The sequence below is a fragment of the Lepidochelys kempii genome, chromosome 1 (genome assembly GCF_965140285.1).
Source record: "Lepidochelys kempii isolate rLepKem1 chromosome 1, rLepKem1.hap1, whole genome shotgun sequence".
NCBI classification, from domain to species: domain Eukaryota; kingdom Metazoa; phylum Chordata; order Testudines; family Cheloniidae; genus Lepidochelys; species Lepidochelys kempii.
The window spans coordinates 101,968,447-101,990,515 of record NC_136380.1 but is presented as its reverse complement, the minus strand read 5'-3'; the positions used below and the strand labels follow the sequence as shown (position 1 = coordinate 101,990,515).

The window sequence follows — 22,069 nt, the reverse complement described above, 5'->3', positions numbered from 1 at the left end:
CTGTCTGGCAATGAATCCATCACTACACCTACTGATTTTCAGTTCCAGACATTCTCAGTATTTTAGTATATTGCCGATTAAAGATCCAAAATATATAATGTCCCTGGACTGAACATATCTCACATTTGTTTGCCTAAGATAACAAGCTGCTGACTTCTGTTACTCACTTCGAACACAGGAGTTTATGTGGATTTCTGTGTGTTTGGTGTCTGTGCTGCCACTGTTAAAGGCATTTTACTTAAATAAAGTATTTTAATATTTATACAGTAAAAAGTCATTCTTTAACAAGGTAGTTGGTGCATTCTCTGAGGAATAAATTAACTTAAATTATAGTGCCTCACTTCTGCTTAATAGGGTTTATGTTACACTATTTTGTCATAACATTTACTATAACACTCATGTACTCTACTTGAAGACTGATACTGTAAATCAGAGACATTTCATTGGGAAGAGCCCATCTTCACAACATTTGTCATTTTAAATCTGAGGCCTAGAGCTCCTCTCCTTGGTTTCTGGATCTAAGTAGTGAATATTTTAACAATTAGGATCCTTGATAAGGAAAATGTATCTATATGAAACTTTAGTTTTGCATGAGCCAGATTGTACCTGTCAGAAGATGCTATCCCACACTAGCAACATGGAGGCTGAGTTACTCTGGGAGCTTTCTACTTGCAGACCTTGATTGCTATGGCTTGCTCTGTGATACTTCCATCAGCAGGTATCAGTGTGGTAAATATGGGTACGTCTGTGCATCTTCTGACATCTGCACCTTGGTGCTAACTGGGGAACTCCAGTTATTTTTCCTCAGAGAGCGAATTTGTTTGCACCTGAGATAGTCTTCATCCTGACAAGATTTGAAATGCTTGCCCAGATGTAGAATAATTGAGGCAGACAAACTTCATATTGGTTCAACTGTTCTTTTTCATAAATGTTGAGTCTAAAGTAATTGTGGTGCTCCACAGGTGCAGATCTTTGCTTGGATCAGGAAACAACCAGAGAAGGGACATTTCTAATGTTACCACTGAAATAAGTTCCCATTTATGCTGAGATTCAGATCTACCCTGCAGATCTGACAGAAGGATTTTTCCCTAAGGACTTAACATCTGAAAGTATCATGACAGCTGAAGTTGCTAGGTCTAGTGTGTAATGCTTAATTAAATCCAAAGCTCATCAAGTAACTGTACGACAGATTTGTTCAATAGGTGTACATGCTTTTTCTGCCCCAAAAGAACACCATAGCCTTTATGAAACAGGTATTAACATAAGGAGGTTGGGGAATTCTTTGAACTTGTAAGTTTTTCGAATATAAGATTCACCCATTTTGCTGTAGTAAAATATGAAACTTGCTGGCTTTTGTTAGATTTCTTTCAGGAAATAAACTGTTTGAAATACCAAAGGAACTAATAATATATAGTGTAAAAATCATTCTAAAGGCCTGTTTTCTCTGAGGCGGATGTGAAGCTATTATGGAATAATCTGAGAATACTAACATATAACAATTTTTCAAATACTGTACAGTATGTCAGTGTGGTAAAGTCACTGTATAGTTATATTGGGTTATTACACTTTCCTGTATTAATGTATTCGTCTAGCTTAATAAGAGGCTGTTGGAAAAACAAGCAGAGAAGCAAACTAGCTCTAGATAAGAAACCTCCTAACCAAAACTTTGGGGTGGGGGTGGGGAGCAGTTAGAGTTCTAGATTAGTAAGGAAAACTTGGGGGAGAATAACAGGACAGTGGCCTACTTCCAGGGTCCATCCCAAAGGTACATAGCTGTTTAGCCCCAGCTGGAAGACTAGAGATTAAAGGGACACTGGTTAAAAGAACTCCCTGCAGAGAGAGAGAGAGAGGAGTTGAGTGTTCCTGGTGAGAGAGTCTGACATGGATGACAGAGACAGGGAAAAAGCCTCAGGGGAAAATAGGAAAGCATATAGACTGTTTATTGTTTTAAGATCTGTTTTCTCAGAAATTCTTTGGTTCTAAATAAAATAATGCTTTGCTTTAAGAAGGTTGTCTGGTCACTGGTACCACTTGTCATTTGTCCTATAGGTGCTGAACCTAAGTCAGGCCCTCTGAGGTAATCACAGTAAGTACCAGAGGATTGCAGCCCAAGGCCAGGTTTAAGAGTGGGAGAATTGTGTGATTGCACCCCAAGAGAGGTGACAGTGCATGGCCTGATACCTGAGGGGGTGCGCTCAAAGAGACCAGGAGAAGTCAGAGGTGCGATTAGCCTGGTCACTGTGATAGTCTCTTGCTCTGGTTTTTGGACAGAGTAGAAGCCAATAAACTTGTGGAAAGCTGAAGGCAACAATGGAGGCCACTTATTGTTCTTGGGTAATATGCTCATTGAGAGCAGTAGCTATTTGTCACTAATATTATCCTTGAATGCTACAATTTAAGATTGTATTAAGTCTTTTTCTTAAATCCTTGTATTTTAAATTCCTTGCAATTCTATGCAAAAGTACCGGATAGTGGCATGTAAGGTGTGAACAATTTATCAGTTTAGCAATTCCTTGTTTTTCCTGAAATGCCAGTGGGCTTTTCAAATTTGCCACCCAAAAGGCCAACACAACGAGTGCACAACAAGTTATTAGCACTAGAGCCATGTGAATACAAAAAAAGGAAAGATTAATGAATATTTATGCAAATAAAACCTACTGATTCGCTTTGCTGGTATTCCCAGTACCTTTTATTTGTTTATTTGTGAACATTGAGGGTGAGGGAGGTTTTATTCGCAAGAATGTTCATTACAAGCAAAAGTGTCACAAAAGCTAATGTGAATAAATATCCATGAATATTCACACCAGAGTGCCCTTGTGGCCAGTGTGAAAAGCTTTTGCAGCTATTCACACAACAAATTCCTTTATAATCCAAAAGGGTGTCTTCTTTGTTTATAAAGTTTAAGTCATCAAATCAGGGAGCAGAAACAATTGCTACACGATTTAAGAGACCAGTCATGTGGAGACATCATGAATAGCAAAGGTTCACAGTGACCATTGTGTAGGCATTCTAAAGGCCAAAATTCATTCATTCATACCGCTCATTAAACAATTGCAAATAGTGAACAAATTTATAATAATCATGACGTGTTTGTGGGTGATTTGTGAACAATAAGTTTAAATTTATCAAATTATTTACTGCAAATCATCTAAGTAGCAATTTCCCTTCTATTTTTCATCATTAGCTCTGTAGTACAACGTGGAGAGATGGTCAGCGCTTACATTTGCAGCCCTTCCCTCCACCCTAGGATGCATACTCCCTTGACAGGGTCCTTTCCAAAGCAATCTTAATACTTTATTTACCCTTTCATAGGTGACCAGATTTGCAAAATGAAAAACCCAGGACATGCAGACACTATATGTTTCAGGTCACTACATGTCCACAGGATTTGCAATGAGATGTAGTTTTCAGAATAGGACTCTATTGCCCCAAATGGAGAAAACAGCAGTGTTCTCCAGCACACTTCACCGAGTTAATTCTGTATTCTAGTACCTCTCTTGCCAATTCTTCCCTAACAGCAATACAGTAGTTGGGGTTTGGAAAGGGTGACAGGGCAGTCACCCTTCTCTTCTTTCCCTCAGCCTCCCATTAGCTAGCTGATTGGTGAGGGGGTTTTGAAGAGTAAAAGTTTGATTTGCTTGTTTCAGAGGCAAGGAAACATTGACTTATCCATTCATTCAGGGGGGGTTGATCTTCTTGTAGTTTCAACCACATCGAAAGATTTGCTCCCCAGAAACTCATCCAGTTTTGCCCTTACATTCTTGGGCAGTCCATATTTCCTTCTGGTTCCAACATAGCTCACTACAAGACATCGAAAGAATCTATGACCTACTCAGAATCTTTACAATCTTTACTACCAAAAGATAATAAAGAAATTAAAAATAGACTCTTCAGTGAGAATATCCCTGCTTTGTGGGAGTAGTCACCATCATGACTTTCCCAGTGTACAGGAATAAAAATGGTACATGGTTGATAACATTTCTAAGGTTGTGAGATTAAATTATTTCTGTATGGCTGTAACCTTTCCCAAAGCCTTTATAAGGTATATAGGGAGAGAATACAATAAGTAGTTCAATAAATGAGGATAAAGAAAACCAGTGTAGTGATGTCCACCCTGGAAATCAAAATCATCCAATGGTAAAATTGTTTGAGATTAGAATTAGACAGCATGCACAGTCCCTATTAGCTCACTCTCTGGTGTTATAGGTGTGCACAAGGTGCATGATTGCCACCTGGTGGCTACTACTAAATTAAAGAAATTAGTGATCAACAAACTGGAAAATGAGTGTTTTACAGGCAGCAATACACAGTTTGTTGTGTTTTTAATGGCAGCCAATGTATTTTCATTTGTCTGATTTTCCCCTAAAACTAATATATCTTGGGGTTTTTCACCACATAATGGAATGGAATTTTCTTCTAGTACAATAAAAGAGAATTTCTCACAACCCTGATCATTATAACTGGGTGATCTCTATGTCCAGACCCAGAAAACGCCAGCCTCCAAAATCAGATACATGCATAAAGAAAGTCTAATTTTTCAAGGACTGGCTGACATCCATTAGGCATTTGAATGCCACAGGCTAGGGGTTCTCAAACTTCATTGCACCGCGACTCCTTTCTGACAATAAAAATAAGTACAGGACCGCAGGAGTGGGGACCTAAGCTTGAGACTGCTCGAGTCCCACAATCCCAGGTGGGTAGAGGATGCGGGGGGGTCAAAGCTGAAGCTCAAGGGCTTCAGACCCAGGCGGGGTGCCTGTAACCTGAGCCTTGTCACCCAGGGCTGAAGCCCTCGGGCTTTGGCTTTGGCCAGGGCGGTGGGGCTTGGGCTTGGCCCCGGCAAATCTAACACCAGCACTGGCGACCCCATTAAAACAGGGTCGCGACCCACTCTGTGTAAGTATAAGACAAAGGACAACAGCTGTATGCAATAAATAGACCAAGGAAGCCATAAGATAAAAATGATACAAAACTGGTCAGTATGAAAGGCAATGGTCATAGTTTTGTTTTCAGATAGCCATCTTTATGATTGAGCCATTATCAGCAGGATAAATACAAACCAATATAATGAAATAAAATTTAAAAAGAATAACCCAAGGCCTTGATCCTGTAGTCCCTTCTCATGTGGAATGAAGGGTTGCAGGACTGTGCCCCTTTATTGGAGCAATATTTTATAATAACATAAACTGGGCATTTGGTACCAAATTCAGCAAGCTTCTTAAGCAGATACATAAATAGGACTCCTTTTTTCATTTTTAAAATTTCTTTCTTTCTTTCTTTTCTTTTTCTTCACCCATGAAATCGCCATTTCATTGAAATGGTATCAGAAAGGTTGCCAGTAGCTACATAAGAGAGTGGGTGCTCTCCTCTTTAGATTTTAACTTTTGGTTGTCGGATGACAAGCACAAGAGTCAGTTTGCAAAAATTGGCTTCAGACTTGAGGATGCTCTTGGCTCCTAAAGTTTGTAGTGCCTTAAAACTGGAAAAATATAACTTTTAGCAATACATTTTTAAATCAAATAGGTTTCCATACACATAGAAACTTACAACTTTCCATCCACCCCCTACTCTCCAAAGACGGAATAACTTTAATTTTAAAATGCTTTTGAAAAGTATTTCCTAAAAGCAATAAGACACTTAAATTAGTGTGGCTGTAACAGATATGTGCACTTTTGCAGTGTTCAAATGCATTTGGGTAAATACTTGAATATGATTACCTTTACCAGCTTAACCACATACCTTGCTGTATATTGTTGATTACCTAATTTATATTTGCTTTATTAATGCAAATAAATTCAAACTCATTTCTCCTGCTGGTCAACAATCCTGATAGTTTAATTCAACTTTTCTCACAGATAATACTGAGATTAATTACAGTGGGCTGAGTTCTGCCTTTGGAGTCATTTGTACATTTCCCATTAAAGTGATCCAGAGGGCTGTGTGTATGTATCCAAGAAGTGGATGTGGAACACTGTAATGTAAAAACAATTTAGATCCAATCATAAGAAGAAACAACATTCAAGTGTGCAGGAAGAGCTACTTCTTTTGGGGGACCTTTACCATTTACAAAAAGGAAATGGATGAAAGATGATTGCTTGCAGATCTTGAAAATGTTTATTTTTTATTTAAAATATTTTCATTTTTCATCAACAGGCACCAGCATATTTACTGTTTATGAAGCTGCTTCTCAAGAAGGCTGGGTATTCCTTATGTATAGAGCAATTGACAGTTTTCCCCGATGGCGTTCATACTTCTATTTCATCACCTTAATTTTCTTTCTTGCCTGGCTCGTTAAGGTACTGAACAATTTGTTCTTTTAAACCTGCCTGGAATATAAATCATGTTTGACTGAATTTCTGCTCTTTTCCACCTGCTGAGCTTCCTGGTAAGCCTTTGCTTTTAATTTTTCTTGTAGAACGTGTTCATTGCTGTCATCATTGAAACATTTGCTGAAATAAGAGTGCAATTCCAGCAGATGTGGGGGTCCAGGAGCAGTACCACCTCAACAGCTACTACCCAGGTAGAGTGCTGATGTTCTAGCTCTGAATACTGAGATATTGTTTGGATACCTCTGTTTTTAATTTATTGCAAAGTAGTAAATCCCTGCTAGCTGTTGCCTAGTTTCAGTACATTCTATATGATAGAGTGTATCATTCAAATAGGGTATCTTAAAAATGTAATAGAAAAATATAATAGAACATAATCAAGCCATTGTTCGTGGGCACATCTTGTTATATACTGTACACACTGCCCATTTGTTCATCATAATTAGAGATCGAATGATTCTTTTTTATTTTTTGTTTCCATATAATATTTGGGTTTTGGAATATGGGCTCTTCCCGCCGCAGCTCTGTGGCTGGAGGAGCTTGTTCTCTCCGCCGCAGCCCAGAGCTGGAGGAGTTCTGTGCCCCTCACTGATTATTGGTGGGGGGTGCCCCTGCTTGCCCCCCCTTGTGCATGCTCTGTCCAGACTTAAAATGTCTGCTGCATCATACACAGAGGCTATTTTAAGTATCTAGCATGTGGGAATGGCCATGCTTCTTCAGAACAGTTGTCTACCTAGTGCAGTATCTTGTGTCTGGTTGTGGCCAGTACTAGCTGCCTGAGAGGAACATGGAAAAAACCCTACAGAAGGCAGATATGGGAAACTTCCCCGTAAGGAAAAATTCTTCCTATCCCCCGATATTTGGATGTTAGTTTGTGCCCTAAAGAATAAGAGTGTAAATCTCTTCCAAAATTATTTTGTTTAATATTTTCTATTATAACTCTGGAAATTTGTGTTATCCATATGAATGTCCAGTTCTTTAGTGAATCCTGCTCGTTTCTTGGGCTCCATGATATCTTGTAGCATTGAGTTCTGCAGTCTAAGTATAGCTTGTGTCAGAACATTTTTCTTTTTATCAGTTTAAAATTTGCTCCTTCACATTACTCCTAACAGGAAATACTTTTTCACACAATCCACACTTTGCCTATGAAACTCATTGGCATAAGGTTGTTGTTGAGACCACGATCTTAGCTGAAACCTGGCCTCGGCCAAGTGTAATTCTGCGTGAAGGTGATTCCACCAAACATAGCACATCAGTGTACAAATCAGATCTGGGTTTACTACCTGTCACGTCCCTAGTTTTAATGCCGCAGCCTCTGTGAATTAACTAGGGTCTGTGACAGAGAGGTCTCTATGGGGAAACTCCAGAAGCAGCCACATTTGAGGAAAATAGAAACACTAAGGATAACGTCATCACACCAGAGGAATGTGATCACATTAGATATGAAAACCATCATATCACAGAATAAAAATAATTTGTGGACTGTAGACCGGTTAATGGCTATCTTGTTCCAAAAAGTGAGGTTACCTGAAACACTGACATAATGGGAATCTAGTTTAACAGACTATAAAAAAATGCTTCTACTGTTTCTGTATTGGTCAGAATTCTCTAAAGGAGCCTTTCCAATACAAAGTGACATATAAAAATGGACCATATTTCTTGTGTTGGGCATGAAGTGACCTTGACAAAATTTTCGTCTGTACTTTCGCTGTATGATTTACTTCATTTGCCCACTTGACAAATCAATTAACTTGTGCAGAAAATTAGTCTACTACTGATCAAAGAAAAGTTGGCTGTCAGGTGTTTATGGGCTGCTGAAGAAAGTGGTATAAAGGGAGTTCTCTCAGATGATGAGTAAAAAATTAGTGTAGCTCATTGTCTTCACAGGAACATATGCACATTTTCTGTTAATGGCTTTCAGGACACATTTCTTATGCCAATCAACCTACATCTTTTTATGACCTATTATTAAAAGCCATTTTATATGCATGTTCTGTTTTCTAAAGGCTGGGGTGAAATCCTGACCCACTGAAGTCAATGAGAGTTTTGCCAGTGATTTCAGTGAAGCCAGGATTTCACTCCACATTTTTAATTATACCCCTGTATTGTCAGAGTAACTGCATTGAACTGCTATGGACTTACTGTGGATGCAGTGTAAAAAAGATCAGATTCTGACCCTTGGTGTAAAGTACTTTTGTCAGTAAAAGGGCATGGTGTGATTTATTATTGTTCCCTTGGTGTAAATCTCAGGGAGTTCTGCAAAAGGCCACCATGAAACTTGCTTTTAACAAGAATGTAAGATGGCTGGGTTTCTTCTAAATATGCTGAATAGATGAGGAGCTTTGTTCTGAGAGAGTCTACAAAACAAATAGTGCTGAACAGATCCACTCTGAACTAGTTAGTATAATTAGTGCTAATATATTAGGACCAATTATTAGGTAGATGTAATGCGGTTTTTCATATTATCTGAATGAAATTCTGCATGCAAAAAGTTATTGTTCTGGCAGAATTGTTATTAAAATAGGAAAATGGTGAGATCTATCTTGCATATTCTGTAACAATAAGAACCATTTCCCTCTTTCTTTAAGAGCGCAGAGATCAGAATGTGAGCAGATCCTAAATAATACATATCACAAGTTTCACTTGTATTTATCATTATGTAAAATGCTTCTGACAAGTATTTTCCTCTTCAAGATGTTTCATGAAGATGCTGCTGGAGGCTGGCAGCTAGTGGCTGTTGATATGAATAAACCCCAGGGTAGAGCTCCAGCATGTCTACAGGTACGGTACCTTTTTAAAATAAATCAATCGGTGTAAACAGTAGTGTGTGAATGTTGGCTTAGAGTGGCTGTTGGTAGAAATTACGGCTGCAATAATATTAATCATGAATTGCCTTACATTTATTGATAACTTACCAAGTCATACTGCATGTACTCATGAAACATAAGATCAGCAAAGAAAGTAGTATGGACTTCATCCCAAATTATAAGGCATTTTATAATGTTTGTCTAGAAAAGTACATTCTTTATAAAGGGACTGTCCGATGTTGTCATTTTAAAAAAAGGTTTTTAAAATATCATTTTATTACCTTAAATAATTTAAATAATCCTTCTTTATCTCCACATCCTTCCCTACAAATCAATCCCACCCACGGGTTAGGTGTATAATATGCCCCGTTATTGATCCCAAAATACAATAGTGTGCATTAAAAAGTGGGCCAAATAACATGCTCAACACAAAAATACTTCAGTACCATTTTCAACTTAAAAATATGACTAATAGGGGGAGGCAGTAGACCTACATTCAAACTAATACAATGTTTTAAATGTTTAATTTTGATATTTTTAGTTTTACATAATGAATTAATGAAAATCCATCTTACTCAACCCTTACGTAAATCCAAAACTAGGATAAAGAATGTTTTATAAATCAAATTTTCCATTCACAAAACAATGTAGAGCGCCACAAAGTTTTATTTATAACTTTCAGTCTTGCATGATAAGGAATGACACTTGTCAGTGAGCCTGCCTTACTTCAGAACACAACACCAAAAACACTACAGCAATCAGAATAATATGATCTGTGCCTTCCAGGCTATGGTTCTGATAATGTTCAGTTTAGCATGTGAGCTACAGTATATGTACAAGTTGGCAGGACGTGAACTGATGCATGTCTCCTGGCAAATGCCTTTTACCATGAGTTCAGGAAAGTTGCACATTATTAAAGTTGAACAAGCTTGTCACACTATTGTGTGATATGTCTGTTACTCATGGCATATCTCTTAATTGTTCCAACAAAAGAATGTAAATTCTTGAGGTGTGGCAGTATCTAGCCTACCGAAGCATCATCTGCACTGTGTTCTTATAGATTCATAGATCCAGAAGGGACCATTCCAGAAGGGACCATTGTAATAATCTAGACTGACCTCTTGTATAACTCAAGACATAGAACTTCCCCCAAATAATTCCAATGGAGAATCCACCATGACCCTTGGTAAATTGTTCCAGTGGTTAATTTCTCTCAGTGTTAAAAGTTCTAAACTTTTGTCTGGTCTGAATTTGTCTAGCTTCAGCTTCCAGCCATTGGATTGTTATAACTTTCTCTGATAGATTGAAGAGCTCTTTGTTAAATATTTGTTCCCTGTGTAGATACTTATATAGACTGTAATCAAGTCACCCCTTAACATTCTTTTTGTTAAGCTAAATAGATTGAGCTCTCGGAGTGTCTCACTATAAGGCATGTTTTCTAATCTTTTAATCATTCTCATGGCTCTTCTCTGAACCCTTTCCAATTTATCAACATAATTTTTTAATTATGGGCATCAGAACTGGACACAGTATTCCAGCAGCAATCACAGCAATGCCAAATACAGAGGTAAAGTAACCTCTCTCCTCCTGCTCAAGATTCCCCTGCTTATGCATCCCGTGATCCCATTAACTCTTCTGGCCAAAGCATTACACTGAGAGCTCATGTTTAGCTGATTATCTACCACAACCCCCAAATCTGTTTTAGAGTGACTGCTTCCCAGGATAGAATGCTCCATAATGTAAGTATGCCCTATGTTCTTTGTCCATAGATGTATACATTTACATTTAGCCATCGTAAAATGAATATTGGTAGTTTGAGTCCAGTTTACCAAATCACTCTGAATCACACCTTTCCTCTTCATTATTTACCACTCCCCCAATTTTTGCATCATCTGCAAACTATGTCAGTGATGATTTCATGTTTTCTTACATGCCATTTATACAAATGTTAAATAGCTAAGGGCCAAGAACCAAACCCTGCAGGACCCCATTGGAAACACATGCTCTCGATGACAATTCCCCGTTTACAGTTACATTTGAAGAACTATCAGTTAGCCATGGAGACCTATCATTTCTCAAGTGCTAATCGCAAGTGGTGGTGAAAATGTTGCCAAACTGATGGTGAAAGCACCATTGAATGGAAGTTCAAGATAGCATCTGACTTGCTTGTTTCATCTTTGTCTAAATTACTGTGGTGTGGCATATTGTTTTTTTTCAAGAGTCATAAAAGCACATGGTACATTGTGTTCCATTAAGTTGAAACCTCATGCTTTAGCTGATACTGTGGCCTTTTTACTTTTGCAATTCAGATAGTAGTTTTCTTTTGACAGATTGATACGACTCCATCCTATCAACATCCAGCTGATTCTCAATTATATATTACCTTGCAGGAGGTCAAGGACAAGCAAAAAAAAACAATGCACAAAATTGTCATTTATAGTGTAGTACTGTCCAAATTGGGTCAAGTTGCCTTCCAAACACAGAGGAAAACACAATGCGTGCCCTTAAAAACATGCATTCTAAATGTCTGATAAATTCATAAAAAGAAAAGGAGGACTTGTGGCACCTTAGAGACTAACAAATTTATTTGAGCATAAGCTTTCGTGAGCTACAGTTCACTTCATCGGATGCATTCAGTGGAAAATACAGTGGGGAGATTTATATACACAGAGAACATGAAACAATGGGTGTTACCATACACACTGTAACCAGAGTGATCAGTTAAGGTGAGCTATTACCAGCAGGAGAGCGGGGCGGGGGGAACCTTTTGTAGTGATAATCAAGGTGGGCCATTTCCAGCAGTTGACAAGAACGTCTGAGGAACAGTGGGGGAATAAACATGGGGAAATAGTTTTACTTTGTGTAATGACCCATCCACTCCCAGTCTTTATTCAAGCCTAAATTAATTGTATCCAGTTTGCAAATTAACTCCAATTCAGCAGTCTCTCGTTGGAGTCTGTTTTTGAAGTTTTTTGTTGAAGAATTGCCACTTTTAGGTCTGTAATTGAGTGACCAAAGAGATTGAAGTGTTCTCCAACTTGTTTTTGAATGTTATAATTCTTGACGTTTGATTTGTGTCCATTTATTCTTTTACGTAGAGACTGTCCAGTTTGACCAGTGTACATGGCAGAGGGGCATTGCTGGCACATGATGGCATATATCACATTGGTAGATGTGCAGGTGAACGAGCCTCTAATGGTGTGGCTAATGTGATTAGGCCCTATGATGGTGTCTCCTGAATAGATATGTGGACACAGTTGGCAGCGGGCTTTGTTGCAAGGATAGGTTCCTGGATTAGTGGTTCTGTTGTGTGGTGTGTGGCTGCTGGTGAGTATTTGCTTCAGGTTGGGGGGCTGTCTGTAAGCAAGGACTGGCCTGTCTCCCAAGATCTGTGAGAGTGATGGGTCATCCTTCAGGATAGGTTGTAGATCCTTGATGATGAGTTGGAGAGGTTTTAGTTGGGGCTGAAGGTGATGGCTAGTGGCGTTCCGTTATTTTCTTTGTTGGGCCTGTCCTGTAGTAGGTGACTTCTGGGTACTCTTCTGGCTCTGTCAATCTGTTTCTTCACTTCAGCAGGTGGGTATTATAGTTGTAAGAATGCTTGATAGAGATCTTGTAGGTGTTTGTCTCTGTCTGAGGGGTTGGAGCAAATGTGGTTGTATTATAGAGCTTGGCTCTAGACAATGGATCATGTGGTGTGGTCAGGGTGAAAGCTGGAGGCATGGAGGTAGGCATAGCGGTCAGTAGGTTTCCGGTATAGGGTGGTATTTATGTGACCATCGCTTATTAGCACCATAGTGTCCAGGAAGTGGATCTCTTGTGTGGACTGGTCCAGGCTGAGGTGGATGATGGGATGGAAATTGTTGAAATCATGGTGGAATTCCTCAAGAGCTTCTTTTCTATTGGTCCAGATGATGAAGATGTCATCAGTGTAGCGCAAGTAGAGTAGGGGCATTAGAGGATGAGAGCCGAGGAAGCGTTGTTCTAAGTCAGCCATAAAAATGTTGGCATACTGTGGGGCTATGCGGGTACCCATGGCAGTGCCGCTGATTTGAAGGTATACATTGTCCCCAAATGTGAAATAGTTATGGGTGAGGACAAAGTCACAAAGTTCAGCCACCAAGTTTGCCATGACGTTATCGGGGATACTGTTCCTGACGGCTTGTAGTCCATCTTTGTGTGGAATGTTGGTGTAGAGGGCTTCTACATCCATAGTGGCTAGGATGGTGTTTTCAGGAAGATCACCGAGGGACTGTAGTTTCCTCAGGAAGTCAGTGGTGTCTCGAAGATAGCTGGGAGTGCTGGTAGCATAGGCGCCCCCCTCCACACCCCCTCCCCCCGCTGTTCCTCAGACTTTCTTGTCAACTTCTGGAAATGACCCACCTTGATTATCACTACAAAAGGTTTTCCCCCCCTGCTCTCCTGCTGGTAATAGCTCACCTTAACTGATCACTCTGGTTACAGTGTGTATGGTAACACCCATTGTTTCATGTTCTCTGTGTATATAAATCTCCCCACTGTATTTTCCACTGAATGCATCTGATGAAGTGAGCCATAGCTCACGAAAGCTTATGCTCAAATAAATTTGTTAGTCTCTAAGGTGCCACAAGTCCTCCTTTTCTTTTTGCGGATACAGACTAACACGGCTGCTACTCTGAAACCTGATAATTTCATGCATATGTATTTACTTTATGATGCAGTACTTTATGCAATTGCAACATTGCTTAAATAAAAATATAATAGATTTTAAATAGGTCACGCATCTAAAGGTTGCCGCAACTTTTCCAATATATTCAATGCATTCACTGAGTCTGGAGTTCTTAATGAGAGATGTGTTTGTTGTTTATTTGGTTTTGTTAGGGGTTTTTTCCATGTTTCTTAAGAGACATATAAAATGATGTGTATATAAAACACCCATGAAAGGATTAATAATCTTTCAGGGACTGATAGGTAAGTGTCCATCCCTTAGGATATTTTCAGCCAATGAGGATTCTTCTGAATATATAATATTTCTATCTTGACATTTATTGGCTAAGTGTGTTGTCACTCAGTATACGGATAGGGGTAGAGTTCTTGGGAAAGGTTAGTGAAGATTTTTTTTACAATTTGAATTAAATTTCTTAACAAAGATTTTGTTAGGTTTTCTTAATTCTTCTCTGGGCTCTTTAAATATTATTACTGTAAACACAAAGAATATGGTACTCTTTCAACAGTTAAGACTGTGTTTTGATGAAATTCCATTTATTCATTCACTGATATATTTACATTCTGACAGTTTTTGTATTCAAGCAGCAAATAGTTTACAGACTAGAGAATCAAGAATTTAGGATTTATCTCCTCAACAAATTGCACTTTGTCTCAGAGAGGAGGGAATGGTCCAAGGGATGGGGTGCTAGACTGGGCCTCAGGAGACCTGGGTTCAATTCCTCAATCAGCCATAAATTTCCTGTAGATTCTGGATAAATCAGGTAATCTGTAAATGGGGAAATTCTTCCCAACGTCACGTAGGTCCCATGAGAATACAATCTATTAATAACCATGAGGCGGTCAGGTATTAGGGGTAGAGATCACATAAATAGCCAAATAACTGTCTCTAAATAGAGGAACATAGGGAAGATAAAGAAAGTTCTTGGCCCACTGAGTTACTTAGTGAAAGGACAGAAGTGTGTAAGAATAAAGCACTAAAGGTAGGCCAAGGATTCTGTGTTTTTGGTGGAGCTTTTAATCTCAGAAACTCCCTAGTCAATTTTCTCAAGATTTTCAGAATGGATAGAAATTGCCAATGAGACATAATCCCCCATAATTACTAGCATTTGGGGTTTTGCTTTTGACTTGCAAATAACCCTAAAATAACCCTCTAAAATGACACCATTGTTGCAACATTAACTATAGTCAGGCTTCACTTCTATATAATAACTTTTTATTGCATTTTTCTTTTCATTGTCCCAAAAGATAACCTGTGGTCCCTAGTTACTTATTTTCATTGTTTCCTATGAATGGCATTGATTACAAACACTGATTTTTTTTTTGTCCCAGAAAAATAATTGTTATGAGTTCCATTTCAACATGAATCATTTGTCATAAATGCATGCTGAGGAACCCACTTTCCCAAATTATTTTGCTGTTGTTGTTGATACTGTTTTAATAGATGTAGGTTTATTATAACTTCTTGCCTACCATGAATTACACCTACCAACATACTGGGAAGTTCTCAGTCTCATGGATACCAAAAGGCTGAACATGAGGCACCAGAAAAATCTTTTTTTCAAACTCTGCTGGAAATGGTTTAATCTTTTAATCCCCCTGTTAAAGACACCTTGTATTTTTTATTGTCTGTTAAGAATCCTAAAGAATGGGAATATAAGGGGATTGACTTTTATTAGTCCTTCCTTCTTTTTGTCTTTCTATCACCAAAGATGCTTTCCTTCTCTGGTACATGTGTAGAACGTTCTTGGTGGCTTAAAGATGAATTGACAAGCTTTAACCTGCCTGTGTCTTCCTTCTAACCACTAATCACTTTACTAACACCTATATCAGTGCAAGGATCTTCATTCCTTGCAGCATATGGCATTATATATTAGTAATGTCATCAGAGTTTTCAGGTAAAAACAGAGACATGAACTGGTGTTGTAGCATGTCTGCATAGAAGGAAATTATCTTTATCTGTTTTATTTTGAAATTTACATATTTATGAAATTTATTTACATCTGTGTCCTGTTAATGAACTGCGATCTTAAACACTTTTTTCAAATTGATTTATTTTTAAAATATTCTATTAACTTTTAACCATTTTGGTCTCAATCTATGTGATATGGGTACCACAAAATTAAAGTATAGGCCATCATAGGTTATCACTTGAAAGTAAAAATGGGATCACAAGAATTAGAAAACTCTGAAACACTTCTGACCAATCAGAGCAAAGGAGACATCAACATTCTAATAACAGCTTTTTCCAAAAGAGTTGTTATCTTGTGCTGTGTAATATTGTTATATTGTGTATATGTTTACTTATTAAAGAATTGTGTAGTACCTTGAAAATGAGGGCAAGGAGCTTATGCTTGATGAGGAAAGACCGGAAACCAGCAAAGGGTAAAGAGAACATGAGCAGAATCACAGGAATAGGAGATTATTTTAGCTGCATCATGAGGGATATAGTAAACAAGAGAGAGATGATTTCCAGTCCAAAGTGACACACAGAGGACCAGACAGTATTTAGGGAATTTGATTACAGCAGTAATAGTATGGAGTATAAAATGTTTTTTTTTCCCTCTTTCCTTTTTAGAGCAAATGCTTATTGTTAAATTAGAACAGTGGCCCTAGTGCTAATCTCATTTACACCTATGTAACTCAAGAGTCCCTCTAGAAGTTTTACGCCATTATACCACATTCTATTCTCACTTACACTGGCTTTAAACAGTTTTATAAAGAATTACTCCTGAGAAGAGAATCAGGCCCAACTTACTTAATTGGGTTTCAGTACCTTCCAATATATTTTTAAGGACTCCTCTGACTGTCCCTGTCTAACTCTCTAAAATGATCTCATTCAGTGCCCAAAGAGTGTACGAGATCCCTCTATAACACCAGACAGAGAGTAAATACAGTGTATAGTCGAAGTTTATAAATATATGTTATTTCTTTCAAATAACATTAATGAGTATTTTTAAAAGCCCCCTCATGGGGGTGAGAGAAAAAAACTGTTACAGCTGACTGTACTGTAAGTTTGACTTGAATGGGTTGACTAGTTTCATCAGAAGCAGTTTGCATAGTTTCACAAATCCTAAAATTCAAGGGTGTTAGTTTAAAACAAGCTTCATTTTCCTGTATTCTAATCTTATTCTAAACTCCTAGGCATGGATAGAGGTTGCATCATTTCACATGAGTTAATGCAATTTTTGTTTCTGTAGTATGTAGCTGATTTACTAGGGCAAGAAGTGGGACTCAAAAAAATGTGGGTTTTTACTTCAGAGACTGAGGGTGTGTGTGTGCATGTAGATAGATAGATATAAACTAATTATGATTAATATATTCGTACGCATATTTCAAAAAAGTAAATATAGAGAGCAGTGGAGAAAAAGTGAGATGGAAGGGGACTGTGTCTGTGGGGAAACTGAGTGCTTTCTCACCAGAGGAACCAGTGTAGATGATAAGATTTTGGCACCTCATAAGCCAGCTCCACACAAACTCCCTATCTGCAGTTGCAGTGCTGGATATTATGGGAAGCATTTGATGAATATTTTGAAAAATGGAAACACCAGCCATTTTTTCTTCCTGGATGGGATTGTGGGAAGGGGAAATGCAGCCAGAGTAGAAGTAATTCTCACCCTAAGGCTGTAATAGCAGCGATGCTGCAGAATGGTGAGGTGTATGTGTATGTGGTGGGTTTTTTTGGGTGGGGTGGGGGGATTCCGTTGCCTGGCATAATTGTTAGAATCGGGTGGGGGAAAGAGAGAGAAATGAAAAGTTAGTCTCTATTAGGTAGAATAGGCCTTCTGTGACAGTGAGGCAGTCAATTGGTTAATTTTCTCCTTTGCTTCCTGATATGGGAGCATCCTGACCTCTTTTTCTACAATGGCTTTGTGGGTGGGAGAGAGCGCTTTATGTTTCCCTTAGAGAAAATTAGAAGAAATTCAGTACTGAGCAATGAAAATAATCAGAGGTCTCGAAGGATCAACTTACCATAAGGGAAGAGGCTAAAAGAGCTGTTTGTGTCAGGGGATGTCTCTTACTTTGTGTTTGTCCACTCTTCAGTATAGAGAGGCCCTGATTGTAAGAAATTAGTGCCCAAACCCCCTTCATGCCGCATGAATGAAAAGTTGCTCTACACCTGACATACCTAACACAAACCCACAAAAGCAAGGAAATGAAAAGTCATGGTATCTAACATGATATACCTTTTACTCCTCCATCCAAAGATGCACATGTGACCACTACAACAACCAGCATATAGACAACATATTTCTACCTTAACGCTGCCCCAGTGGGGATGGCATCCTGGCAGCATGCCCTTACCCAAACTGCCCACCAGCATCAACAGCCAGATTTCTCCCAAACTAGCTGTTCTGCACTGCTCTGCTCTACACTGTAATTCATACTTGGGGAATTGGCTACTGGAAGGCTGGCTCAGCATGATGCAAACCTTTGTTTTCCTCAGCTAAATATGAACCAATAGTTATAACATAAAATCCTAAGATTTTTTTCTTTTTATTCATTAACAAAATAATTCCATAACCCAAGAGACCCAACCAAACTCTCAAAATGAACAATGTTTTCAAGTTCTAAAGTGTGTAGCTTTTAATCTAGAAGGGCCCAAAGCAATCATGATACTCAAAATGTGAATTTTTGTGGGGAGGGAAAGAAATTTTTAGTTGCTTAGAAGTCAGAAACTAATTAGCTGATTTTCTTGAAGCTCCTTGGAAAGCTGAAGCTTTGCCCAGAGATTATGTGCTGAAAATTTGGAATAGATATACATGGATTTTCATATAAAACAAAGAGCGTGAAAGAACATTAATTGCAAAACTGATCACAAGCTTGACTTTGGTGGCACAAAGGCACCACCACAATATGTATACCTTGGTTTATCAAAAACTAAGGAGATGGGAGAGATAACAGTTTACAAATATTTGAAGAGTATAAAACACCAAGGATGGAGAAGATTTATTTATTTATTTTATTGTAGCATACATGTATATAACTAGGAGTGACGGGAAACTGAGCGGGGAAGAATTTCTGTTGAGTATCAGGAAAATCTGTCTGACTGTGAGATTTGTTAGCTGTGCAATAGTATCCCAGTGGATTTTGTGGAAGACTCATCACCTGCGATTCTTACAATCAGACTGAACAAAACACAGCTCCAGAAAATGTCCAATGGGTAACCATCTTGCATTTGCAGGAAAATGGCCTCAATGACTTTATACTGTTCTGCCATCACTTTTATGATTCTGCTTCTCCAGTGCAGTATTAACACATGTGCACCTAAAGAAGAAGTCATTTCAGTGGGGCATTGACATTGTGTTTACAAGAATTTCACCTTCAAGAAGTCAACAGGTCTATGGTCTGCTCAGATTAGACATCCCTCCCTCCTTGGCTGACAGAAGCCAAGGACAGGACTTGGCACACCTTCCTTGATGGTCCAAGGCCCAAGGAGTGGACTGGAAACTCCCTGTTGACCTGGATCAGAAAGATTGATGAGTACCCTAGGAATCCACTTCTCACTGGGACATAGAAGGTCGTGATTCAACTTGAAATTTGGCTTGCAAACTGGAGAAGGAAAGAACTGAATAGAAAGCCTGGAGCAATGCTCCTTCCAGGAGAGGCATATTATTCACCAATACATGCTCCTAGTCATATATTCAAAATTTCCTAGGCTCTGATGCCTGTGCTTCACAGCCCTGCTTCCTTTGGGAGCTTCTGAGGCACTACGTGGTTATTTCTTCCTCCCTGATTTCATCAAGAGTTTCTTTGAGGGGAGTGATCAAAAAATGGTCTTCACCGCCTCGCCTGTAAGAGGCAAAAAAGGAAGAATACTTGCTCTCAACTGCAGCAACCTCCTACATCAACCTATTCACCTGTCCCCCTGAAGATTCTAATAGGATTGGGCATGGACAGAATGAGGACAGGCCCCACTAAAGAATGGGAATGAAAGTTTGAGCCTTTGCCATCTCCTCAGCCCCCACTGACCCCAAAACTGCAATGTTTAGATTTAGAAGGTGACTTGGTAGGATGGGGTTTGTGTGACATTCTCTGGGGTTTATTTGTGGTGGCTAAAATATATAAATGTTAGTCCTAGCCTATCAAACTTTCTGGATCTTTGGCTGATGTTTACAGTCCCACTAGGTCCCTGAATTTTCCCTCATTTTCCCCACAATTCTGCCAGCATAACAATCAAGTAATTTAGTTAATACTATCAAATCCATCAGAGGAAAGGTACATTCTAAATACGTCAAGCTATTATATTCTATCCAAAAGATTGGGTTTGTTGCAGATTTATTTGGCTTTTTTACTATTATTTGCATAGGCTGGGTGAACCTTTTTGGTTTTAGAATCTGTTCATTGATGGACATTCGCTAGAACTTGTCCTGTAATTTGTATTTACAGACTATTTTGAGGGCACACCAATGTTGAAGTATTCAATAATGCTACTAAAATTAAGGTTCAGCTGAGTTTCCTTTAGAAAACTCAATTTCTGGGGTTAAATATGTCCAGTGTTTCAAATCCCATCAAGCTGAAAACAGGTATTTAAATTGTCGGGTGGTTTTTTTTGTGTGTGTGTGTGTTTAGCATAATTACAGCAGTCAAAGTATTTGAAGCAGCAACAGCAGGACTTGCTTAGTGCTGTAGCTCTGATGACAAGTCTGGGCAAAGAACTGCAAAGCTTTAGAATAAAACTAGCATTTCCCCTTTTTTTTAGTTTCCCTCTGCCCCCATTTCCCATATTTTTAAAAAAGTGTTTCCCCAACTGTCATAAATATAAAGCGAAGGGTAAACACCTTTAAATCCCTCCTGGCCAGAGGAAAAACCCTTTCACCTGTAAAGGGTTAAGAAGCTAAGATAACCTCGCTGGCACCTGACCAAAATGACCAGTGAGGAGACAAGATACTTTTAAAGCTGGAGGGGTAGGAAGCAAAGGGTTCTCTCTGTCTGTATGTTGCTTTTGCCAGGACCAGAGCAGGAATGCAGGTCAGAACTCCTGTAAAGAGTTAATAAGCAATCTAGTTAGATATGCGTTAGATTCTGTTTTGTTTAAATGGCTGATAAAATAAGTTGTGCTGAATGGAATGTATATTCCTGTTTTTTTGTCTTTTTGTAACTTAAGGTTTTACCTAGAGGGATTCTCTATGTTTTGAATCTAATTACCCTGCAAGGTATTTACCATCCTGATTTTACAGAGGTGATTCTTTTTACTTTTTCTTCTATTAAAATTCTTCTTTTCAGAAACTGATTGCTTTTTCATTGTTCTTAAGATCCAAGGGTTTGGGTCTGTGTTCACCTATGCAAATTGGTGAGGATTTTTATCAAGGCTTCCCCAGGAAAGGGGGTGTAGGGCTTGGGGGGATTTTGGCGGGAAAGACGTTTCCAAGTGGGCTCTTTCCCTGTTATTTTTGTTAGGTGCTTGGTGGTGGCAGCAATAAAGTCCATGGACAAAAGGTAAAATAGTTTGTACCTTGGGGAAGTTTTAACCTAAGCTGGTAAAAATAAGTTTAGGGGGTTTTTCATGCAGGTCCCCATATCTGTACCCTAGAGTTCAGAGTGGGGAAGGAACCTTGACACCAACAAAGGCATCTTTTTTTACAGTAGTGCTAAAAATAGATCCAGTGTTACAGCTTTACTAGCCACTAGCCAATAATATTGGTTCAGATGAGTCATAAAGTTAAATAATGATTTTAAAGTATTTTGGAATATTGTTGATGCCTCTGGCATCCTGTTGGTGTTTAAAGTGAAAGCAGTTAGGACACACACTCTTTACAACTTTTTTACAGAGAACCCTTAAGATCTCTTAAGTGAATATGATGTATTCAGACGAGGATTTCTCCACCGCAAATATATCTGACAGGAAAAAATATTTCTGAGAGGAAAAAGATTTTTTTTCTTTTACTTTCTTGGTCTTCTCCGGCACTAACTCGAATGCCTTTAACTCATATTGAAGGAGAGTCAGAAAGTCTGTACCTCCATTGTGCTTCAGTCTAACCTCCAAAAGGCCTGATGCCCTGATTTTTGCAAACACCTGTGATCTGATTTTTCAGAAGTACATAGCACCCATCAATCTCAGTGAGGTCAATGAGAGCTGAAGTTGCCCTGTACCTTGGAAAATCAGGTTATTAATGCAGTGACTTCATTGACTTCAAGTGGACTACTCACTGAAGTGTAGTTACTCAAGTACTTTCAGAAGCAGACTTTAGATTAGTTTTTTTTTATTCTCTCTCACTTAAGGCTCCGTGA

General features: G+C 38.7%; 1 protein-coding gene across 11 annotated transcripts in view; it reads left to right on the top strand.

Annotated features, from left to right (window-relative positions):
• NALCN (sodium leak channel, non-selective) overlaps positions 1–22,069 on the top strand; it is a 345,527-nt gene that overhangs the window by 123,718 nt on the left and 199,740 nt on the right. For all 11 annotated transcript variants that reach the window (XM_078853491.1, XM_078853490.1, XM_078853489.1 and 8 more), the window contains 3 exons: positions 6,154–6,296; positions 6,416–6,520; positions 9,021–9,107. In XM_078853491.1, the coding sequence (XP_078709617.1) occupies positions 6,154–6,296; positions 6,416–6,520; positions 9,021–9,107 (335 nt within the window). The remainder of the gene's footprint in view (positions 1–6,153; positions 6,297–6,415; positions 6,521–9,020; positions 9,108–22,069) is intronic.